General features: G+C 43.0%; 1 protein-coding gene across 1 annotated transcript in view; it reads right to left on the reverse strand.

Moving 5' to 3' along the window:
- The window catches only part of DHRSX (dehydrogenase/reductase X-linked), a 171,214-nt gene that overhangs the window by 16,167 nt on the left and 131,588 nt on the right, over nt 1-23,459 (reverse strand). Inside the window, exon 6 of the mRNA XM_075427790.1 lies at nt 15,432-15,639. Coding sequence (XP_075283905.1) covers nt 15,432-15,639 — 208 coding nt within the window. The remainder of the gene's footprint in view (nt 1-15,431; nt 15,640-23,459) is intronic.

Consider the following 23,459-nt stretch of genomic DNA (forward strand, 5'->3'; position numbering starts at 1 on the left):
GACAACAGTTACCAGCAGCATCTGATTGGAGGGAGAGATTTTCAAAAGAATAAATACCCAGCTGTGACTAGAAATCAGCAGATTTGGGTGTCTTACTACAGTTCTGCAGAAGAAAACATCGGTATTTTTTTAATCACTAATACAATAAAATGGAGAAATGTGGTTTGGTTCTTGAAAAATGAGGCAATATTCCTCTTCTAGTCTACATTAATATTATGAAGAATTTACAATTAGCTGTAGATCACCACAGCAGGAAAAAAAAACATAACCACCAAGAGAAATTTGAAGAGAAAATAGCACTGAGGTACACGTTCTTACAGAAAACGTTTCCATAAGCAAAAATAGATGCCCAAGCCAAGTATGCTCTTTAAATCTTCTGAAAATGTAAACTTATTTCAAAAAATCTCACTCAGGGTTTTTCGTCTTATTTAGGTAACTACAAGAAATTACAAAATAAGACCAAAGATTTTCTCAGCATACACTTCATTCGCAAGTAGTAGAGATTTGCTCACACTCGTGGTGTTTGCTTTCGTGTGGAAAAGGAGATAAAATCTAGGCAGTCCTCCAGCCTGCGCTAACTGCTGCTACATTAAATAAGTACAAATATAACTATTTCAAAACTATAAAGTGTGAAAGAGGCTCAGTGAAATGGAGATGAGAACATAGCACAGAACATATTAACATAACTTTAAAACAGACATAAAAACATGTATTGGTGGGTTGAGGAACAGGAAAAGAAGCTGCTACCCCAAAGCACGTGCATCTGAGCGCACTGCCCTGCCAGCTCCTGGTTTCCCGGTTTAATTTAGAGAAAAGGTTACTATCATCTATCACGTTCCACGGCTTGTCAGAAAAGCCAGCCCTATGTATTTTATCATTAAGAAGCCCCACTGAATAGGTGTTTTAAATGTCTGCAATGGAGGTTAGCTGACTGCTTTCCAGCTGCATTGTAGCTCTGCCCTTTCTTCCATTTCAAAAGCACATTAACTGGAGGATAATTGCAGGTGCTTTCATCTATAATCTACAGTGACAATAACAAACAGCAGATCCAATGAAAAAGATCTTCCAGAATATTCAGTGCTTTGCGTTTTGTTAGCACTATTTGTCTATCTTCCCTAAAAACTCTCAGGTATTGCAGGTGACTGAAATTAGAACTGAAAAAATATTATTTAAAACTACCTAATAATAATGTGCAAATTTACAGTAGGCTTAGTATATTTAATCAAGAGGAAATTACATTTTATTAATATAATTTTGTATATCAAAAAGTTCTATACTTCAAGGTAAGTGATATTTTAAAATGCATATTATCTAGTTTCCACAGATTGTAGCAAAGGGACCCCAAAACATGAAAGATATGCCAGGCTCCTACACTTTCAATACATCTGCTTTTCTATGATAAAGGCACTTTGTAACTGTAATAAGAAAATACGTGCAAAAGCCTGTTAATAAATACCTACTGTCAACAAAAATTTTACAGAAACACACGTTGACTGTGAAAATATGGAAAAATAAGAAATGAAATTACACACACCTACTTAACAAAAACACCTCCCACCTACTATACATGAAAATAAGGAATTTCTTTATGTGAGAACGCTGTTTACATGAAGAAATACCTATTGGTACAAATGACCGAGCAATGCCGTGTTCTTACCAGAGAAATTATGCTCTGTTTACTAACTACTTGAAGTGGCAAACCCACATACATCTCAGTGACAGGACTCATAGACAGACTTTTCCATCATATTTGCAGAAGAAACCCTACAGGCTGCTGACAGCAATGAAAGGTGAATGAGAGATTACTGAAATACAGGTAAATTGAGGGCAGCTTAAGAGACGTCTGTTTCAGTGCACCACACCATTTATTTCTTGACAGTTCAAATTTTTGGTATAATTCAAATAATTATTTATAAATCTAGGCATCCATTTGTACCAGAGGGCAAAGCTTTAACTCAGGAATTTGGAGCATCGACACATCTCGGATACAATGGATCTATGATCAGTAGTTTGCAGGAGCAGATCTGTTGCTCTGTTTTGAAGGGCCCACCCAAGAAAGACCAAGCAGCCAGCTTTGCCCCCTCTAAAACACCACATTGTGGTTTAAATAAATAAATCCACAAAAATGAAAAAAAAAAAAGAAGGAAAAGATTTCTTTTTTTCCTCACATTTTAAAATCTGCAGTATAATTTCTCCATAAGAAAAATACAGCAAGTAGCGGTGAAAACACCGATTCAGGTGAGGCAGACCTGCCACCACAAAACAGGAACACAAGAGTACCTTTCTCTCCCTCATGCTAAATCCTGAACAAAACTCTCTGTTCTGGACTTTTTAGGAATGGAAATCCTCACTGTGCAAACCCCTGCTAGTCTACTCTGGACTACCAGTTGGAGCTCCTCAGCTGACTTGCACCAGGGCTGCAAGCCTCCTCGGAGTCAGTCATCTTGAAGGTACTTCAGATGCAAACCAGACAGTCAGCAAGGCCCAAGACAATGGTCTTGAGCTGCTTGTGGAAACACAGGGGAAGCCATGGTCTCTTGTACAACCATCACGCCCTGCCTACCACTGCCCCTGGCTGCCTGGCCTCGCTGCTCGAAGGGGTCTCCTGAGCACTCCTCAGCTTCTAGAATGGACACTGTGGTAACCCAGATAGAGATTAACAGGGTAGCTATGGCAACTAACTCTACATCTCCATTTTAAATTTACCTTGGCTAATTTATTTTTTATTAGCATGCACACATTTCTCGACCAGGACAATAAACTCTCATTTTCATTGAAGGCTGTTCATTCTCATCCATGGTCCCATCTTCACTTTTCTCCTGTAAACAAGAGCCAGCACTGTTGGAAGCACAGTTCAGCACAGCTCATCAGCAAAGAACTGGAAGAACTATCGTCTAGAAAGGCCATGATGGAGGTGAGTGCAAGAAGTGGCACATCTTCACCAAGGGTTTTCCTTAAGAAGGATTTTCTGGCTATTCAACACATTCAAAATCAAAATGAATATTTGCTGGTAACTCTTCATTTTTGGATCCTCATACTGGATTTCTTCATAGCATGGGAATTCTTCATAGCATGGGAGCAAACAGATAAACCTGAGGTAAAACAATTGAATTCTAAACACAAAAGGAATTCAGAAGGAACAGGGGCCTGCAGGGACCTTTAGGGACACCTCCAATCTCCTCATATTGCAGATATCCTCTCAGCTGATCTCCATAAACCTATTTAAACTTTATCTTGAAACCAACAGTTTTCCTATAGCCATGACTCTGTGTGGAAGCTTTTCCCAGAGTCTGATTCCAATGATTAGAAACAAGTTTCCTACTTCTTTCGTTTTATTTCTTTCTCACTTTCTCAAAGTAAATACATTTCCAGCCAGCTTGCTTCAATTCATTCGTATCTCAACAAAATTGTTTCCTTAAAAGCAATCTCACTACTGTTTATTTTGATTAAAGGCTATTGCTAGATATCATGATATAACTTTATAATAAAGAGGAAAAAAAGAGTTGTTGCCTAGAGCTTCTACAGAGTCAAAACTGAAATCAGCACACAAAAGATGTGTTGTCCTTATGGGAACAGTGATAGGACTGGTACCATCCTTAAGCAGGATGGTACCTGCTCACATCTGTAAAGTCTAATGACACTAACGCTGCAAAGGCTTTCTTTCCAACCAGGACAGCCCAGGACAGATTGTGCATTACATGAACGAGTGCTCCTTTTGAGCACTGGAGGGGCTTTATAATCCCCTTGGCTCCTCTGAGTAAACTGTTGTGTAGTGACCCAGGAGTGACAAATCCAGGTACCTCGGCACAAACGCATTTCATATTTTATCACTTTTTCGAAAGCCTGGAAACATGACTCACCATTCTGCCTTTGACCCAGTGCTGTGCAGAGTGGGGTGAAACTCTCATAAGAGAAGTTATACAGCCAACATACTAGTAGATGGATATATTTTGCAGCTGAAACAGTGTTTCATATGAAATAGGCTTGCCCCAATACGAGGGGGAACAAACCCACCGCACCACCAAAACCAAAACTGAGCACTGAGTGTATATAAAATAGTATCAACGAGGTAATTACATTTAGAAAAAAAGACTACGTAGAACACTCTGCTTCCTGCCTTCTAGATCTGCTTGCTGAATGGATTTCAAGCAACTTCAGCTGAATCTAGTATTATAAACATTTGAAGTACTGACTACATCTCTCTGGAGACCTGCAGGCCCTCTAAAGCAATTAGGGTTCGGTGTATCTGTGCCAGCCTTAATCCACTTCCCCAGATAATAGGCATATAAAATAGGACACGCGTGCCACAAATCTAAACTAGGCAAGAAATATAACAGGCCAGTCCCAGATCAAGGAGAACCCCTAAGGAGCAGGATCAGTCATGTGAAATGCTTTACATAAGGACTGTACTCCACATAAAGGATGTGAAGTCAGATCAGATAATCCTTGCTACAAGAACACACAATAAGATTGGGACCAGGACGGTTTTAGGTTTGGGCATCATTTACTTGTTTGGCAGGTTCTCGTCAGCCAGACTTGTGCAAAGCCACTGATGAAGTACCAAAACTACATGACGATGGAAGTCATGATTTTATATGCAAAGGAGAATGGGGGCTTAAGTTGTCATTACTGGTCGTGATGTATAAGAGTGGTGATAACTGAACTCCTCTCTGAGGACTGACCAAGCTGCATTCACAGCTTGGGCAGTCACAAAAATAGCCTTTGTACCTGGACAATGTAAAACCTTGACAGAAAAAAAAACCATGCTGCCCCATAGTGCCTTTTCTACATTCATTTTTAGAACAGAGACACCTGTCAAAATACACTCATTGTGAGTAATTTAATTTTCAACACTCCGAGCTCCAAAAACAATGGGACAGCTTTTCTCTTTCTACATTTTTAACCATCTGAGGACAGTGCGCGACAAGCGGCAGATGCTGTGGAAGACTGCATTTTGCATTTCAAGAACTTTGCAGGCAAAAATCTTGAATAAGTCAATCCGTACCGCTCTTCCCGAGACACACTCAGCTCCAGCACAGTGCTGCCTGCTGCGGGGGTGCGAGGCAGCCGGGGAGCCATTGCACAACGCCGCTCGCAGCAAAGCTTAGGGAGCAGAGGGCTGCCAGGCACCGGGCACCGACGCTGGCCCCGGCTACACATTCAGAAGAAATGTATATAGTAACTTGGATAAACTGTTAACAAGAGAGTAATTATAGATTGTAAGTTGGTGGTGGCTAGCGCCAAGACTTTGCTGAGCAATGAAGAGACATTGGGAGCAATGCTTACTTTTTTCAGACCGTGCCCGACCAGCAGCAGTACCTCCTTCCTATTCCAGTGACAGAAAAGTAGGTCAGCGTGACGGGGCCACACAAATACCATTATAAATCCCACCCATGATAAGCTGTCCAAGTTCATTCTTGTTTTATTGCACGTTGCTTAGGTTTCATCCAAATCCTCTTCTGCATATGTTCTGTATTGCCCACAGAGCGTCCGGTGCATGGTAACGTAATTCCTGTGGTTACTTCCCCTTTCCAGCACTGAAATGGCAACAACCAAATGCCCTGAAGAGACTCACAGACCCAATTTAAAGAGAATATTTAAATAAGTAATGACATATAGAAGATACTAAGTCTGGACAGATTGTATTAATGACTTGCGTTTGTGCCACCTCTAGGATCAAATTCGTTCTAGAAAAATGGGGGCTAGAGCCACTGCACCAAATTCCCTTCTCATGTTTATCTATTAGAAGCCACCTAATCCCATGTATTTAGCTGAGAACATAAGGAAAACGAAATGAACCTTGTGAACTAAGTCTTGCAGTTATCTCAGTACCCTTTCTAAAATGCAAACATGAACATTTGGGGCTGGCATTTGAAATTGTTAAAATCCTTACTAAAGCCAGAGTTATTCAAGTGGCTTCCGAATTGAAACTTCTAAAAATTCATTAACTAACTGCTGGAAGGTCCTGCTATTTTTAAAAATGTATTTCATGTTTCCAGCACCTTCTCAAATGGTGAATGGTGCTTGTGGTTCTCTCTCTTATGTCTCTTATTACATACATTACACTATTACAAATACATACAGGGAGTACATGTAACTACCTATTTATATGCACGGCAATATCTACGTGACAAATAGTGGAGTCACACGATGGACTGTAAACATGTACGAGAAATACATTTCTTAAGTAACTGGGATTTCCTCATCTGTGGCTGCCTACGAACACATTTCCCACTTACACGGGAAATAGGCTGATACTCCAAACACCAGAGAGTTGCCATACGAAAATCCAAATGGATTGCAGATTACTTGTGCCCCAGATACGTAAACACACCTTTCCAGTTCCTACTATCTACTATGCACATCCAGAAACATACTATCTTCAGTTCTTTGCTACTACCTCTGGTTTTAGAAAAATAACACAAATTTAATGTCCTGTACCTTGGGATGGGATTCATCTTAACTAATTTTATAGCTTTATACAGCACAGACATCTACAGCTGAGTTTGCCACCAGAGGACTCCTTTGTAGTTCACAGGGATACGCTGACACTTAAAGGACTTGGCCCATCTGGCCAACTGTAGATATTTATCTTGGGATAAGACAGATCCAGTACTAGGAGTGACTCCCTTCCAAACATAAGGAGATCACTGGACGAACAGCTCTGCTGCAGGCCTTCATATCCCAGACATTTCTGAACTAGGAGCCCTGTCAGAGGTGACTTCCAGGCATAGATGCCTTAGATCACTAGAAACGGGGATGTTCTCAGCTTCTTGGCAGAACATGGCATTTTCTGCCACCCTTTGAAAGCTCAGGATAACCGTTAAAAATGGTGTTTGTGTTGTTCATGGAAGAGTTTCCTTACTTCACACTGAAAGGTTTTTCAGTCTCCTTGTATTACTGGTAAATTAATGAAGTTCACATTCAGAGAGGGGAAAGGAGTGCTTACAAATCTCCAGAACACTCCTAAAATTAATTTTTTTGTGCTAAGTAGGTTATAAGGCTTTGCAATATAAATTTTATCAGCATTGTTTCGTTACAGATGCATTACAAGTAGCAAAATAATTAAGAATTTAGGTAGGCTATCCCCAAAGAAAAATTAATTGATCTGTAACGCATACCATGCCTGGTGGCAAACTGTCCATGTATATATATATATATATGAATATGCACTCCCACAACCTCCTCCTCTGCATCTCCTTATTTTAGTGATCTAATTACAAACTGCTTCTCGCCCGCAAGCTCGTTGCAGGATTTTCCAAGGGAAGCCGGTGGTCTTTCTCCTTAACTCAGTGTTACGGCTCTTTCATGTGGAAGAGAGGAACTGTCTGTAACTCCTGTTCCTACCCTTTCTGAACGGGTCATTTCAGTGGGGCTGGAGTGGTCCCCTTTTTCTCTTGCTCCTTCTATCTCTCAAAGAGATATCTGAAAGATACTCTGATGAGAAAGATAAGTGGCTGCCCTGTATTCTGCTGCCAGTGGGTTCAAGCTTCCAACAACGTTGTACTACCTGACTGAAAGAAAATGGAATTTTAATTATGTGGTGATGGAGGTAAAACTTCCCAGGCTTCTGTGGAAGAATTACAGTGGTGTGATGCTACAACCCCTAATTATAATGATTATGGATTGAAAGTGAAAGGTTAATGATCTAGTCGAAATTTCAAGGTTTTCTCTAATTCCCCAACCTTTAAATCTCTTTTTTGAGATCTTTACACTAGAGGTATTGTGATTACATTTTTTTAAACTGACATGAATTAGTACTGAGTCCATGGAATGTTTTTGGTCCACAGCAAATTATTTTCCTTCTTTTTCGTTTGTTCCATTTTCAGAAAGTCTGGGCATAGATTACCATGCAGAGATATTTAACCAAATGCACGGCAAAGTACTTCCGAGAAATGTTAGCAAGGAATAAACAGATTGATGGAAAATGCCTTTCCTAACTAACTTCATGTGTTCTGAATATGAAAATAATTACAGATTACAGGACGATATGAGCTGATGTGCTAACACTGGTTAGGCTCATATATTTTCACAATTTCTTAACTGTTTACTTACTCTCTCCCCATTACAGCAATACAGATACTATTTTTTCACTCTTGGATACAAATTTAATTCCTTTCAGACAGAATGAAAGAATCTGCCTGAGCTGCCAAGTTAAATTGACAGTCCTCTACCGTACAGGAATTAGGGATACACAGTACAAATGCCTGTTTTCAGTATGCTTCTGACCTGCCAGTAAAAGGGTATCGCAACATTTCTGTCACTTACCAGAAGTTTCACTGCAAAACAATTTCCTATAGCGCAAGCATAGGTTTTTACATAACGCACAGTGTAGGTTTAACCTGTGTTTCTTTAGACTATTTTCCAGGCTGAAAAGGGTCGAACCTGCAGGCAGTTAGACACAGAGGCGGTTTTCCTGCCCTGTGAACACATTTGAAAGATGGAAGATAGTCTTCCCATTTCTCACTGTCAGGAAAAAAAAAAAAAAGGTTCTTCTTTCTGTTTAACTGAACAACTAAAAATGTGGGACAGGGCACAAAATGGATGTCTCTGCACGCGGCTTCATTTTTTGCTCGCTGCATGGCTGTGTTTCGGCCTGTTCCAGCTCACGCCCTCCAAGGGAAAGCCTGGGTGTGGTTTGGGCATAGATCACACCAGCAGCTGCTCCAGGTAAGAGTTGCAAACTAGAGCTTCAACAGCCTTGACTCCCTCTGATGCACTCCAGCACAATTCCACCCATTTTGTGCTCTTCCAGCCTTACCCCTTTGCGTGCCACACACCAAGGCACACAACACAAATCCTTCCCTGCCAGCAAAACACTCTCCAGCAGCTCTCAATGTGTGTCTTATAATATACATTTTGGCTACTTAGACCTGAGAAAACACACACAAAAACAGTGATATCTTGGGACTGTAGGGGATTGACAGGTTCCATGGAGACCAGGGTCCAGTGCTACGTAGGTGTGCTCTTCGAGTCAGCCTCCTTTAGAGGGGTCGAATCCTAATTAGGACAGACTCAAACCAGTCCATGCTCCAAAGCCTTCTTATTTAGCAGTTAGAATAAATAAAACAGCCAAAGTGCATCCACATACCCTATAACAGGCAGGACCTGGGTGCCAACCCCAGTCCAGGGATTCACATCCAACACCAGATCACCAGGATCTGGTAGCTCAAAGGCGGATTGCTCATTATCCTTGTCAGGCGGGTCCCTCCATCTTTCCCCTGGACTCGTCCTACAGCTGTATGAATAAGCAAATATTTATTCGACGGAAAAAAGAAGCTCTATGGCTCTGAAGCTTAAATTCCTGTATCAATGTGTACAAATATGGGACCTGTTTAAAGATCAGAGTTACTGGGATATATTGATTCTTTCTCTCTGATTTTGACCAGAATCCCACTTCTGATCCGCAAAGCATATTGTAAAAAATAACCGCACATGACATGTTTCTGCAAGGAGTTTTCATTTTGAGAGAAAATTCCAGACTAGCTTTACATGAGGACTACACACTCACATGGACCAAAGATGTTGATTCTGATGAATTGCTGCTTTCAGCTGTAGAATTTAATTATTCTCATTCTGTACAGCTGGCGTTATTGTGTGGTGATGTGTTTGTCTTCTGACACCTCCGGAGGGGGGGATGAAATGAATTGTCTACATTTAGAGTGCCAAAGGGATGGTTTGAGTAAGAAATGCTGCAATGAGACCTGCGTGACTATGTCCTCTGGCACAAATGATGAATCCAGGTTCTTTACATCTTGTTTTCTAGCAGCACTTAAAGACTGGAAGCGTTTCTTTAAAAATGTTATAGGAAAATTACACTAAAATTAAGCCTATTTTGGCAGACGAAGGAAATTAACTCGTTTTGTATTGGCTGATTTCTAGCCTGTATTCCTGAAGCCTTTCCTTCCGCTTTTACAGGCCGATAGGGTCACTAATCCTACTCATTTTCAGTTTGTCAGTCAATAATCACTTACACGGCACTATGTCTTTGGAAATGACAGCTGAGACAAGATCTGATGCACAGTCTTCCTTCCACAATGCCTTCCTAAATACCAGTCTGAGGCAGCTGAAAGGACCGAATACTCTATATCTGATAATGACACGTGCACCCAGCTTGTCATAAAGCAGGTTTGGGGGAAGTTCACAGCACTGCTATGTGGGAAATGTCTCTACTCCGATGGCGTAATGAAGTTGTACAAAGCAGAACAGTCCCTGCCATTGGACATTAATGAGAGTCAACATTTTTTTCACTCTAAGGCATTTCAGTTGTATCACAAGCAGAGCCCATCTGGCTTCAGAATGAATATTCAGTATCAGTAGCAGGAACAGAAATTGTGAGAGGGAAATGGTACCTTCCTGGCTTCCAGCTTGGACAGTACCCGTCACTAGAACTGGTGTGTTGCACAGTTGGCTAAATTGCAATTTGATGCCCAACCAATGTCTTTTTAGGCTATTATTATCTTGTTAATTAGTTATTGTTTACTAATTTGGACTTTATGTCTTCAAAAAGAAGAACACTTTATGTTAAAAACTCCTAAGGGATAACATATTTCACCACACTGCAGAGAACTGTGACAGCTCGCCAGCTTCTATTTACTGAGAAGTCATAGTGGTAGAAATCAATTTATTATTTTGAGGAATAAACATAATTTCTCTCCTCTGTGTGACAGGTGCAATTCCTGTTTATTAAAAATTTAGAGAAACATTTGCAAAATGGAAATTTAAAGAACAAGTGTCACAGTAGAGAATAACTTTCTTGAGAAAGAATAGAGCTGGGAAAGAATGAAACCGTCACTGCTAAAGGGCAGGCATTCATTTCACAATTTTTATGACTGTCACTGGCTCCTTTAGCTTGGCCTATCTTACTTCTGCAGAGATGCCTCTCACTGCAGCTTGTTGGGGAAAAAGAAACTCAAACTGATATGGCAGAGATTTTTACTGAGCTACATATGAAAACCAGAAGACAATGTTTCACAGTTCTGAGAAACTCAAGCTGTTAATACTTTGAGTAAATTAAATGTATGTATCATGGCCTATTTACAAGACTGTAGGTTTATTTGCTTAAGTACCTAAACATCTTGAGGCGGCTCTGAGGTAGATGTCGAACCAACAGCCTTGTCTGCCACGCTGAGCCGCCTCAAATTTGAGCAGCCCAGCGAGAGCAGGGGCCAGGCTGCAACCCCTAGGAAGTATTTGACTTGAACGCAACTGGTGGAAATGCATTTAAAGGTAGTGGAGGCTCTGCCACAACATTTTGGAATTAAATCAAACAACATGTTGCCTCTCTCCTTAGGGAATGCGATGTGATAAATCTGTGATGCATTTCCTCACCAGAGGTATCTGGGCTGTGTTGGCTCTGACGAGCGCCAGGTTGCAGTGGGTGAAGCAATTTCCTGCATGCGTTTAGACGCCGCCCCGGAATACTTCAGGGTGATGAAAGTTAGTTGAGCCAATATGATTAGAGAGCTATCACTTCATTTTCACTGTATTACTGCCATAATCCTAGAAGGAAGATTCATATATGTGCACTTGGGAATGAAATTCCAGGGGAGAAGAAATCCGTAATACCAACTATCAGTTAATATTATCAGACAACTGAGTTTTCTCGTAGTTGCTTTCTTACTTTTCTCAGGGGAAAGTTACCCGAGTGCATGACACCAACACAAGACCCACCCAGGCCTGAATGCTGGATACTACGGCACTCGGTACAGTGCTACTGGAATCACCAGGCAGGCTTTCAACGTGAGCTTGCCGTGGAGCTAAACATCACCTTGTGATGCAGCTCTGCTGGAGCTGAACAGGGCGTAGCTACGTGATGAAGTGCTCCTGAATGTGAGAATGGAAGGCAAAGTCAATCCCGAATACATAAACATATCTTAAGCAACAAGCAAAGAGTAGAAGTCAGAGGCGTAACTCAGAAGTCGCAAAGAAGAGTGATAGTAAGAGTCTCCCTCTCCTTTGGTTTATAGGAAAACATGTTGAGTGTTTTATAAAAATGTGAGAATCTCAATCTCGGTAACCGAAGCATTCAGTTATCCAAACCTGAAGTTATTCTGACTCAAGCAGCAATTGAAGCATTTGCTTTTCAGGCAGCACACCCATCACACTTCCATGCAAGTCAGTAGGTCTGTCTGTCACCTGTCGCAAGGCAGAATTCCTCTACAGCTGTTGTCTCATCCAAAGAATAGGAAGTGATCAGGAGCTATCGGCGGCTTTATTATTAGAGCTGTAAGTATCAGACTCCCTCGTGATAAATCCAAACTCATTTTGTGTGTGTTCAGTGACATCCCATTCTGTGTCTAAACGTGGTCAGTATAATACAAAAACGTCTCGCTGGGCACACGCATAAAGCTGAATGGAATTGAGTACTGTAAACAACAAGAGACTCATTCTCACTCTCAGACATGGAAATTTTGTCAGAATTTTGTGGCTCTAGAGGAAATGCTGAGCACAACCTAAACATCTGCATGAAACTGTTATGTTAGCAAGATGAACTAAGTCCAGCTGCTGGAGAGCAGCTCTGCGGAGAGAGACCTGGGTGTCCTGGTGGACGACAGGTTAACCATGAGCCAGCAGTGTGCCCTGGCTGCCAAGAAAGCCAATGGGATCCTGGGGTGCATCAAGAAGAGTGTGGCCAGCAGGACGAGGGAGGTTTTCCTTCCCCTCTACACTGCCCTGGTGAGGCCTCATCTGGAGTACTGTGTCCAGTTCTGGGCTCCCCAGTTCAAGAAAGGTGAAGAGCTACTGGAGAGAGTCCAGCGGAGGGCTACAAGGATGATGGGGGGACTGGAACATCTCCCCTACGAGGAGAGGCTGAGGGAGCTGGGCTTGTTCAGCCTGAAGAAGAGAAGGCTGCGAGGGGACCTAATATATACTTACAAATATTGGAAGGGTGGGTGTCAGGAGAATGGGGCCAAGCTCTTTTCAGTGGTGCCCAGTGACAGGACAAGGGGCAATGGGCACAAACTGAGGCACAGGAAGTTCCGTCTGAACATGAGGAGGAACTTCTTCTCTCTGAGGGTGACGGAGCACTGGAACAGGCTGCCCAGGGAGGTTGTGGAGTCTCCTTCTCTGGAGATATTCAAGACCCGCCTGGACAAGGTCCTGTGCAGCCTGCTGTAGGTGACCCTGCTTCGGCGGGGGGGTTGGACTAGATGACCCACAGAGGTCCCTTCCAACCCCTACTATTCTGTGATTCTGTGATTCTGTGATTCTGTAAAACAGGGTAGGTTTAGGCTAGATATAAGGAAGAAATTCTTTACCATGAGGGTTGTGAAACACTGGAACGGGTTGCCCAGAGAGGTAGTGGAGGCCCCATCCCTGGAAACATTCAAGACCAGGTTGGACAGGGCTCTGAGCAACCTGATCTAGTTAGCGGTGTCCCTGCTCGCTGCGGGGGGGGTTGGACTAGATGACCTCTAGGGGTCCCTTCCAACCCAAAACTTTCTATGATTCTATGATTCTATGATCTGCATGAAACTGTTATGTTAGCAAGATGAACTAAGTCCAGCTGCTGGAGAGCAGCTCTGCGGAGAGAGACCTGGGTGTCCTGCTGGACGACAGGTTAACCATGAGCCAGCAGTGTGCCCTGGCTGCCAAGAAAGCCAATGGGATCCTGGGGTGCATCAAGAAGAGTGTGGCCAGCAGGACGAGGGAGGTTTTCCTTCCCCTCTACACTGCCCTGGTGAGGCCTCATCTGGAGTACTGTGTCCAGTTCTGGGCTCCCCAGTTCAAGAAAGGTGAAGAGCTACTGGAGAGAGTCCAGCGGAGGGCTACAAGGATGATGGGGGGACTGGAACATCTCCCCTACGAGGAGAGGCTGAGGGAGCTGGGCTTGTTCAGCCTGAAGAAGAGAAGGCTGCGAGGGGACCTAATATATACTTACAAATATTGGAAGGGTGGGTGTCAGGAGAATGGGGCCAAGCTCTTTTCAGTGGTGCCCAGTGACAGGACAAGGGGCAATGGGCACAAACTGAGGCACAGGAAGTTCCGTCTGAACATGAGGAAGAACTTCTTCCCTCTGAGGGTGACGGAGCACTGGAACAGGCTGCCCAGGGAGGTTGTGGAGTCTCCTTCTCTGGAGATATTCAAGACCCGGCTGGACAAGGTCCTGTGCTGCCTGCTGTAGGTGACCCTGCTTCGGCAGGGGGGTTGGACTAGATGACCCACAGAGGTCCCTTCCAACCCCTACTATTCTGTGATTCTGTGATTCTGTGATTCTGTGATTCTGTGATTCTGTGAAAAAACACCACCACCCGAGACTGATATTTGAAATGGCAATCAGAAGAGGCAACACAAGTTTAATGTATACGGTCTGGCAAAGCTGCATTCTGCTTCTTTAAGAATGCATTACATATTATGAGCTTTCCTATTACAATTTTATTGCAATATTCAAGGTGTACTCAGAAGATACTATTAATTTTTTTAAATATGGGTTTATTTGTTTGCATCTTATTTTACAGTCACTCTTTCAGCCTCCAGTTTCACTTCCAAAATTAAAGCTAGTGATATTACCATATCAAAGTTTAAAATTAATTTGCGTTGTGGGACATGCCCCTTGATCTAAAATACTTCATTTTAATGAGGACACTTAATTTTCTCTAATGGAATCAGGTTCCATTCACTTAATCCAAAACTACTTTCTGAAAGAGTTGTAAGCAGTACATTTTCTCAGCACGAGTCCTCCTAAGGGTTGTCTGCATGAGAAGACTGCAGCTACACAGCTAAACTGCTCAGATTGGTCTACTTACACCATTACAAAATGTTACTGAAGTTAACCATAATTGGGTGTGCCCCACTTCTGGATCAGTTTTATTGAAGAGTTTTAAGTTTCCTAATGCAGACCAGGAACAGACAATAGAAAATCAGTTACTATTACAAGTATGTGCCAGGATGAAAAAGCTAAACGAAAATTGTCCCACCTCCCAGAGCACGAGTATCTGAACCTGCACAGCCTGGAGTATGGCCACTTCCCACCACCATTTTTGTACAGCTTCCTTCTTCCCTTTGCCCTGTTCTCTGTAACATGTTGCATACACGTAGACCATGCCGGAGCATGTCTGCTGATTAAGAGGCCGCACAAGACATTTCCGAGGAACACTTTGCATAATCTGGCTCCATGCTAGGGTGACGTTCTGCCCCCACGTACGCACAAAGGCACCCGGATAGATCAGGGCAGAGATAATCAGTGCATGGGCACAGTCGGTGCAGACATTCCTTTCCCTTACTGTGAGAGCTTGTTCCCTCCATTCAAAATAAGTGTTTGCTCTGGGGAAGGCCTGTCTTTAATAATTTTGTACATCTCATCAGCACAGAGAAATGCAATAAATACCACACATTGCGATAAACTCTGAAACACCTTCAGCACTGTGCTGACTACAGCTCTCACAATGCAGGGGCACGGCACCAAAATTATTTAAAAAACTGCATACCTTGAAAAATAGCCAGGCTGTCATCCATTTGACCAGTTTCACAACCCAAAAGACATGCTTGTAGAGCTCAGTATTCACTACTCCAGGGTCTACTACATTAGCAGTCACATGGCTTCCATTTGCAGTCAGAAGATGCTGTAGTCGATAGGTAAATAACACAAGGGCAAGTTTGCTTTGGGCATAGGCTCCATGGGGTGAATACGAACATCTGTATACAGGAGAGAAAGAGAGAGGGAGATGCACATAAAAATAATCAGAAGGAAAACAGAGTTGCGCAAACATCAGATGTACTGCATTTTGCAATATGCAGCAACCAAACAGCTCTATATTGAGTCGTCAGAAGAAAAACAGCTTAGCACTGGCAGGCGTGTTGTTTGCTGGAGTTCTGGTGATTATCCCGTCAGACACCAAGTCTGATTTATGGTGGGGAAAAAAGTCAAAATAAAATTACATGGTACCTGCTAGAATCTCTGTGTCAAACTAGTAAAAACAGAAATGCTGAGGCACCAACCCCCAGGATATCATCACCCAGAGGCTCTCAAACTACTCTCCCCTTCCTCAGTGCCCTCTTCCCACACACACATACCCTTCCCACACATACATACCCTGCTCCCACCCAGTAAATCTGTGCCTGATCATACTACACCTGGTTATTACTGTTTGTATTGCAGCAGGACCTACTAGTTTCTGATGAAGGCTCCTGTGTCGGGCACGGTACAGATGAGTCAGGCAATCATTGCACCTGCCCCAGCGACACACCGGATTACACACAGGTAAAGAGATGGATCAAAAGATGGGGCAAGGAGAGCAGCTGCAAGTGTAACCACAGTTATGCCATACACAGCCTTTAGAGCAAGGATGGCTGGCTGGGTCTGTGCCAAACACGAGGCGCGATGAAGGCACACAAAGACTGAGAGTTACGGCAAAACATTACCTGTGGAGACTCCTGTGCACCTCTCTCATCTGGACGCTGAATCTGCCTTTCTTTCAAGTCAAACTTTCTAGGAACTGCTGATTAGCTGAGTTTCACCGCACACAGGCAGCAGTACTTTGTTCTTTTTTTAAATAAGCAGGTTAGTTCCAGGCAAATTAGCAGGTATGTCACTTAAACTGAGGCTCCTCCCGACTGGGGCCTCAGCATCACTTCCACAAATTCCTGCGCCGTGACAATTCACTCTTGCAACTACTGCAGCCTCTCATCTAAGCTTTTTGTGCTTAGCAGCACCAAAGGCAATTCCTGGAGTCACTGACAGCTCATAGGCAAAGCAGGCAGGACCCTAAAGCAGGGGGCTCCTGGGGGTAGCAAAACAGCCTTGCCCCGATCCCCTTTGCCTCTGCCAGTGCCTGGGGAAGCGGCGCTGCTTGCTGTCACTGCTGATGCGGAGACAGGGGTTCGGGGCCGTGGGGCAGCAGCCACTGCTGGTGGAGGGAGATAGAGGGGTACACACCCAGGAGCAGATCTCTCTTCCCCAGCTCTCTCCTTCGCCCTAGATGTTGTCCTGCCTCTGTGGCAGCCGCAGCTACAGCTCCATCCTCTACACCTTCACCCTCAGTGCAGCAAATGTCCAGGCTGGGGGTGTTCCTGCTCTGCTGAAAAGCCTGCCTTCAGTTTTCTGTGGTTGCTACTACGTGCAACGTTTTTATTTTGAATGAATAGCAAGTTTGTTCCAGAGTTCTTTTTGTTATCTCCTTCTCATTCAGTACCTTATTTATAATATCCTGTACACCCCACCACAGAAAGCCTGGGACGCTAGCAAACAGGCTGACTCTCTGCAGACGTGTGAGGCTACTGAAGCAATTTAACTGTTCATGTTATCTGAATGGACTCAGAAACTTTGGAGACACAATGTTAAATCGTACAGCTCAGCTACAGGAAGTAAAAGACAACAGCATTGACTCTCCAGGGCAACTCTTTTTATTTTTTCTTCTTCTTTTTTCCTGCTGTATTCTTGTTCAAGCGTATCACAAACAAACAGGCTACAAAAGCATTATATAAATTGAGAGAGAATAAAAAAGGACAGCTGATCATAAACAGCCCTTGCACCAACCAATGGCCTGAGCTGTAACACGCTGGATAACGTAGCGCCATCATCATAGCGATATCACCTGCGCCTCAGGTTAAATAGGGTATTTTAAGAATAAAGAATAATCACTGCATGAATATAAGAGTGACTTGGCATTAGTCAGGAAATTGCAGTTACATTTTAAATTCAGTAACATTTGTGCTCTGATCTGAGACACTCAAAATGTCACCTTACGCTTCATGCACATTTCAACCCTATAACCTGAAGGACGAGCTCCTCAGCCGCGACAGGCTTCCCGTGTGGGGCTGAGCCATGGGAAGCAGCATTCCTCCGAAGCCGGCCCTGGCAGCCAGCTGGCAGCTGACCCTGGCACTTCTCCACAGGTGCCACCACTCCCTCACCAGTGCAGAACACGAGCTGGGGCACGGGACAAGCTTCCTGAGTGGAATTAGAGTGATCTTGTCTGGCAGGCAGCTCGCAGGGAAGCTGGGCTGGGGACTACTCTGACTTGTTCTGCTTGGGTCTAGTCCTTCAGATGCCAGGCAGCAGGACGGTGAACGCTCCCCATGACTTACCATTCCCACATTTTGTGAGAGTGCTGTTTTGACTTACCTTGTGGCAACGAAGCATGAATTACAAGCATCGGATCCTCAAAAGCCTTGTACTTTGCATAGATATCTATGTCAGAGAAACACGAGTGCTGAGAAGATATAAAAAGCTACCCAATCAGCAAGGAAGCCTTTTATATCACAGCGCAGAGATGCAAATGATTTGCAAGGCAGGGGGGAATCAGACTTCAATAACATACTATAGATATGAAGGATATAAAATTGGATACACAGAGCAGACACTTCTGGCAGAACCCTGCAATGATTACCTGCTCTCTTCCCATTTTCTCTGAGTGTGCTTTTTGCTCTCCAGGAATTTGACATCAGTGGACTATGTAAGACAGAGGAATAACCTGTGATACAGAACTGACAAGGATTTTCGTTGAACAACTGTTTTGTTTGTGAGACCCCATATTATTAGAATCACGTTGTTCAAATACCACGTTGGAAAAAAAATCAACACTGGTTATTTGATTTCATTTCATGCACTATTGACTTTCTGTACCAGAAAAATAGGAGCACGTAGGCTCCTGTACCTGTACCATGATTGCATCTCCCATGCAAGTAGGTCTAGAATCACAGAATGGTTTCGGTTGGAAGGACCTTTAAAGATCATCGAGTTCCAACCCCGCTGCAGTGAGCAAAGACACCTTCCACTAGACCAGGCTGCTTAAAGCCCCATCCAACCTGGCCTTGAACACTTCCAGGGAGAAGGCATCCACAACTTCTCTGGGCAACCTGTTCCAGTGTCTTGCCACCCTCATAGCAAAGAATTTCTCCCTTATGTCCAATCTAAGTGTACCCTCTTTCAGTTTAAAACCATAAAATGTATTCCTCTTGCACATGAATGATCTGGCTTCAAAGCCTATGCATATAAATCTAGCCTCTTTTAGCGCTCTATGCTCTGTATGTACATTTTCCACACTGAATTAAAAACTATAATCATAAACTAAAAAAAAAATAATATTGACATTATGCATTCTCACATTGCTTTCATTTTCTGAAGGCTCTAAAAGCTTTCTGAACTGAAAGTGCGTACAAGAGGCCAATCAGCCCAAAGCAGAACACAGCTTACCAGCAAACCGTGCTGGTACACCAGTGCATGTGAGTTGCCTGTGACACTCAGACCCATGGGGACACAGGGTATCTATGCTTCACAGCAAGGCTCTCAAGCAGAGAAACTCTACCTCCTAACTAGGTGGGCAGCCAGGAAAAAGTCTGGTAGCTCCCGGTGGTCTATACGCACGCTGGCCAGTCAGCTAGAGAGCAAGGAGGTACTGGTGTTCAACTGCCCAGTGATCCGTCCTAATAAATACTGCCCACCAGACTCGAGCTACGCCAGACAGCACGTGCTGTGGGACAAGCGGAGCAAGGGAAGGCACTAAGCACGGACTTGGTGAGAAGTCCAGTGGGAAGGAGTGGCATGCCTGGTGTCAATAGCTTGGAGAAGTTCATGCCCACCCACTCATTCGAGCAGGGGTCTCCGTGGACCACTCTTCCCACCATGGAAAACAGTCTTCTCTGGGGGATGCCCCCCTAGAGCGTTTTGTCAGGGTGGTGCAGATAAAATAAAGCAATGCACAACTCACTAAATGGAAACTACAGGAGCAGTTAAGGCAGACAGGATTTAATTAGCTGCTTTGAAATCTGGCCAAGAGAGCAGCAATATACAAGAGCTTCTTCTTCCTTGTAAAATAAATGTTTTATTGATTCTATACTGATGAATAAAGGATCAGGATAAGGCAGGCTATGCATTTGTTGTTCAATTGATTTTTAGCAGAAATTCTAATTTTTGGCTTAAGATTTTTTGCAACATCGACTGATAAGTTTGAACTGTCATTACAAAAATTAGGAAGGAGAAGAGAAAGGGATTATTTTGTATTTTTTCAAAAAAAAAAAGAAGAAAGTATTCAATTCAGGAGTGAATGTGTGCCTTGTGGTTTGCTGATTCTTTTTTTTTTTAATTCTTTTTTTTTCTTTTCCAGCAGAAGCTGACTTTACCACTCCTCTCCATGGTGCCATCTCCAGCAGCAGTCCCCCTAGCATGCTAGGGCAATGCATTTGTAAAAAGTAATGAGAAGCCAAATTTCAAACTGGAGCCCGTAGTGGCTAATTACGTGCTTAAATGTGGACTCGGCTGCTATCCAAGTTTGAAAACTGGATCCACGTTTAGCACCTCCCTTGGCAGCCAGTCTTACTTTGGTTTCTTTTCTGTCTGGCTTTAGTCCGTCTGTGTTCAACAGAGGTCTCCCATTTACGTCCAGTGATACCACGTTTCGTGAAGGGCATTAAGCCAGCTCGGGGTACCCACTGAGTAACAGGGGAAACACAATGGCTGCTGGGCACAGACCACTTCCTCCACACCTCTTGCGCACAAGCTCTCATGCTGCTCTCGGCTTTTTCTCTTCCATGAACAGTTGCTTTTGCCTTATGCACACATGGGGAGGAAACCGATACAGACCGACTGAAAGGAGGGTGCAGCAACCGCACTCTTTCCCTTCCCCACTGCATCTCGCTTCGAGAAAAGGCTCAGAGGACCTGTGGCCGTACTGACCAACACACAGCTACGTTTAACTTGGCTGGTGCTGGCAGCGGAGTTCTCCTGACGTGGACCTCTTTCACACTGAGCCTGTCTTGTGCATGTCATCCTGCCCTCACCCGTCACCATGCTCCTCAATTTCCAGTGTGTTAATTTGCCTGGAGGGCAGAGTGCACCAAGATCAAACTGCGGAACAACCCAATTGCTGTGTGCTCCATTAAAAGACAAGGCATGCAAAATGTGGGTGACATGCTGGGGTTTTTAATGAAAGGCCACACAAAATTTCAATATATGCCTTAGAATGAATCAGCGAATTAAGCAAAATACAAACTTGCCGGATTAAAATGACTAAGGTTTACTAATGATTTATGTATTAATCTTGCAATACATCATCACCATTGCTTAGTCAAGAATATAAAAGACTATTATTAAACACTCATGAAGCTTTCACAGTCTTAAATTTTCTTTCCCCGGGGAATGCAGTGCAAGATTTTTCAAGATTTTGATAGATTTTGCAGTTTATTTTAAAGGAGGTACAGAAACATATTGCAAAATATAGGTATGTCTTTGCTGGTTATCATAAGCAGTTTCTTTCTTGCTATGATAAACTGAAGCCTAGGTCCTACATATTACTTATTAGATTTAAGCATACTTCCTGACGGTACTGCATATACTTATCCCATGAACACATTTGCTGAGTCTCATCAATTACGATTTTCCCTCAATGCAATAAAAAAAGGAATATACAGTGATGGAGAAAAGACACCACCGGAGAAATTAGAATACATGTATTACACTGAAAACTATTATCTTGCCAATTGAAAGCAAAAAACATCTGCATTCGTAAAACAAAACTAAAATCTAAAGTGTTAATATATCTACTTATTCAGGTGTTGTTACAGCTGTGTTTTGCACAGTAGCTGTCCTGTTACCAACTACTGCTATAGGATACTGTCTAGTCACCCGTTTCATATACGTGCCTGCATATTTTGGGTGTTCACTGAACAACTGCACTTCTTCATGTACATTTCTTTTGTATACTTGATATATAGCCTTTTAAAAAAATATGTTTATAAATATACACAGATAACAGTCAAGGTGGTCTCAGCATACCCTCGTGCATTTGAACTTGAATACACTGGCAGTTGTAATTTGAGTGACTACAGACTCAGGCATTAGGGACTCCTGAAATGCCCTCATGACCCTGTGATGGACATGTCAGAAAGAAAGGCTACCAGACTGATAAATGACATTAGTGGTTCTGTGCAAGCTGAAAAGCAAACCCTTCACGTCCTACCTGGTTGCATAGGGGTTACTTAAGCAGCCAGATGCAGGCAGCGCTTTCAGAGAAGCCCACCTTGCCCTTTCATTCCAACCCATGCACAAAGACTGACCACATCTAGAGCTTCTCCCTCGCCCTGTGGTGAGCCCCTTGGTGCCATGTGCTGCTCACACACAGCTCTGGCCAAAACCGGGCTTCCTCTGAAATCTTTCAACTGTGTAAAATAGCATTTTTCTTCTTAAAATTAGAGGATAAGCAGAAGGGTAGAAGCTCAGAGCTGGGAGATGCTCCGTCTCTAAAATGTTGGTTATGGTCTCCCTAGTAGTAGCTGACTTCTCTACAAGTCAGTGACTCCTGCCTTGTGCTTAATTCACAGTTCAGTAGGAGCCACAGGCTGGAAGCTGGTGTTGGGTTTTTTTAAAGCCATGCTTCCCAGCTTTCAGCCCTTCACTGTATTAGTACACAGCATTCAGTGACCAGTCCCTTGTTATAGCTTGTAGGAAATGCGGAGGGAACAAAAATTAACTTACTATCTTTGGAGGGCTACGTTTAGTGAAAGAACTTGGAATGTCTGTATTATAAAAATATTTATGAAAGGCAAAAAAAGCAGGGGCTTGTCATCCTGGACATTACTGTCACCCACATGGAATCAATGCATCACTTTTCATTTGGCTGATCCTTCCTCCTAACGGCAGAAGGCGAGATGTCAGGAGCCCTCCTGCTCTACTGACTGCCTTCCTGTGTGCAGCTCCATTGCTGTGTGCTCAGCACAGTTCTCAAATGTATGAAACACAGACTCAAAGGCTGGTCTTCTAAAAGCCTCACCAGAATCAGTATCTCAAAAAAAAGTCTAATTTTTCTGTTTGTGTACAATTAGTATTATTTTCAAATGTGTTTGATGATTTTAAATATTGATGGCAAGTTCAAGTTGTAATTACTGTAATTCCGTTCTCCCAGGAAATATATCTCTTTATAAAGAATGCTATAAATTGCCTCTTCTGAAGCATCATTTTTCTACAGTCTGTTCAGTGTTAAGTACTTGCTAATATTTGAAGTGGTATTTGAGCATGATGGTATCCCTTCATTCAATTAAAAATCTCCATCAAACAAATGAATAAGTAAACAAATAGAAGCAAGCAAGGTTTTGCATTGCGGCAGCCAAGAAACAGATCACGGCTCCAAGACCTACATTCTGTATTCTCGTGACCATTTTGAGTGATGGGGAAGCATCACGGCCACATATCTTTTCATATCATGTCTTGGATAATCTGGATATTAGTTTATTGAACATTGTCACATATCTTTTAAGACTGTCTCTTGGATAATAACAAGAAGAGCTCTGAGACACTCCCCACCACTTGTGGAAAGCTTCCCAACTCTCCTGCAATAAAGCTTTTAAGTTGAAGGAAGAAATATGTTTTCTTATGGTTTCCTCCACTTCCACCAGAACGCACATAGGGCCATAAAATGGTGCAGTAATAACTTTAACAATCCCAAATCTTATTTCTGTTTTGATAAAACCATCTTGGAACTGGTGTAGACTTCTGCAGACCAGCTGCAGATTCTGAGCTTTTC

The sequence above is a fragment of the Opisthocomus hoazin genome, chromosome 1, assembly GCF_030867145.1.
Source record: "Opisthocomus hoazin isolate bOpiHoa1 chromosome 1, bOpiHoa1.hap1, whole genome shotgun sequence".
Lineage (NCBI taxonomy): Eukaryota > Metazoa > Chordata > Aves > Opisthocomiformes > Opisthocomidae > Opisthocomus > Opisthocomus hoazin.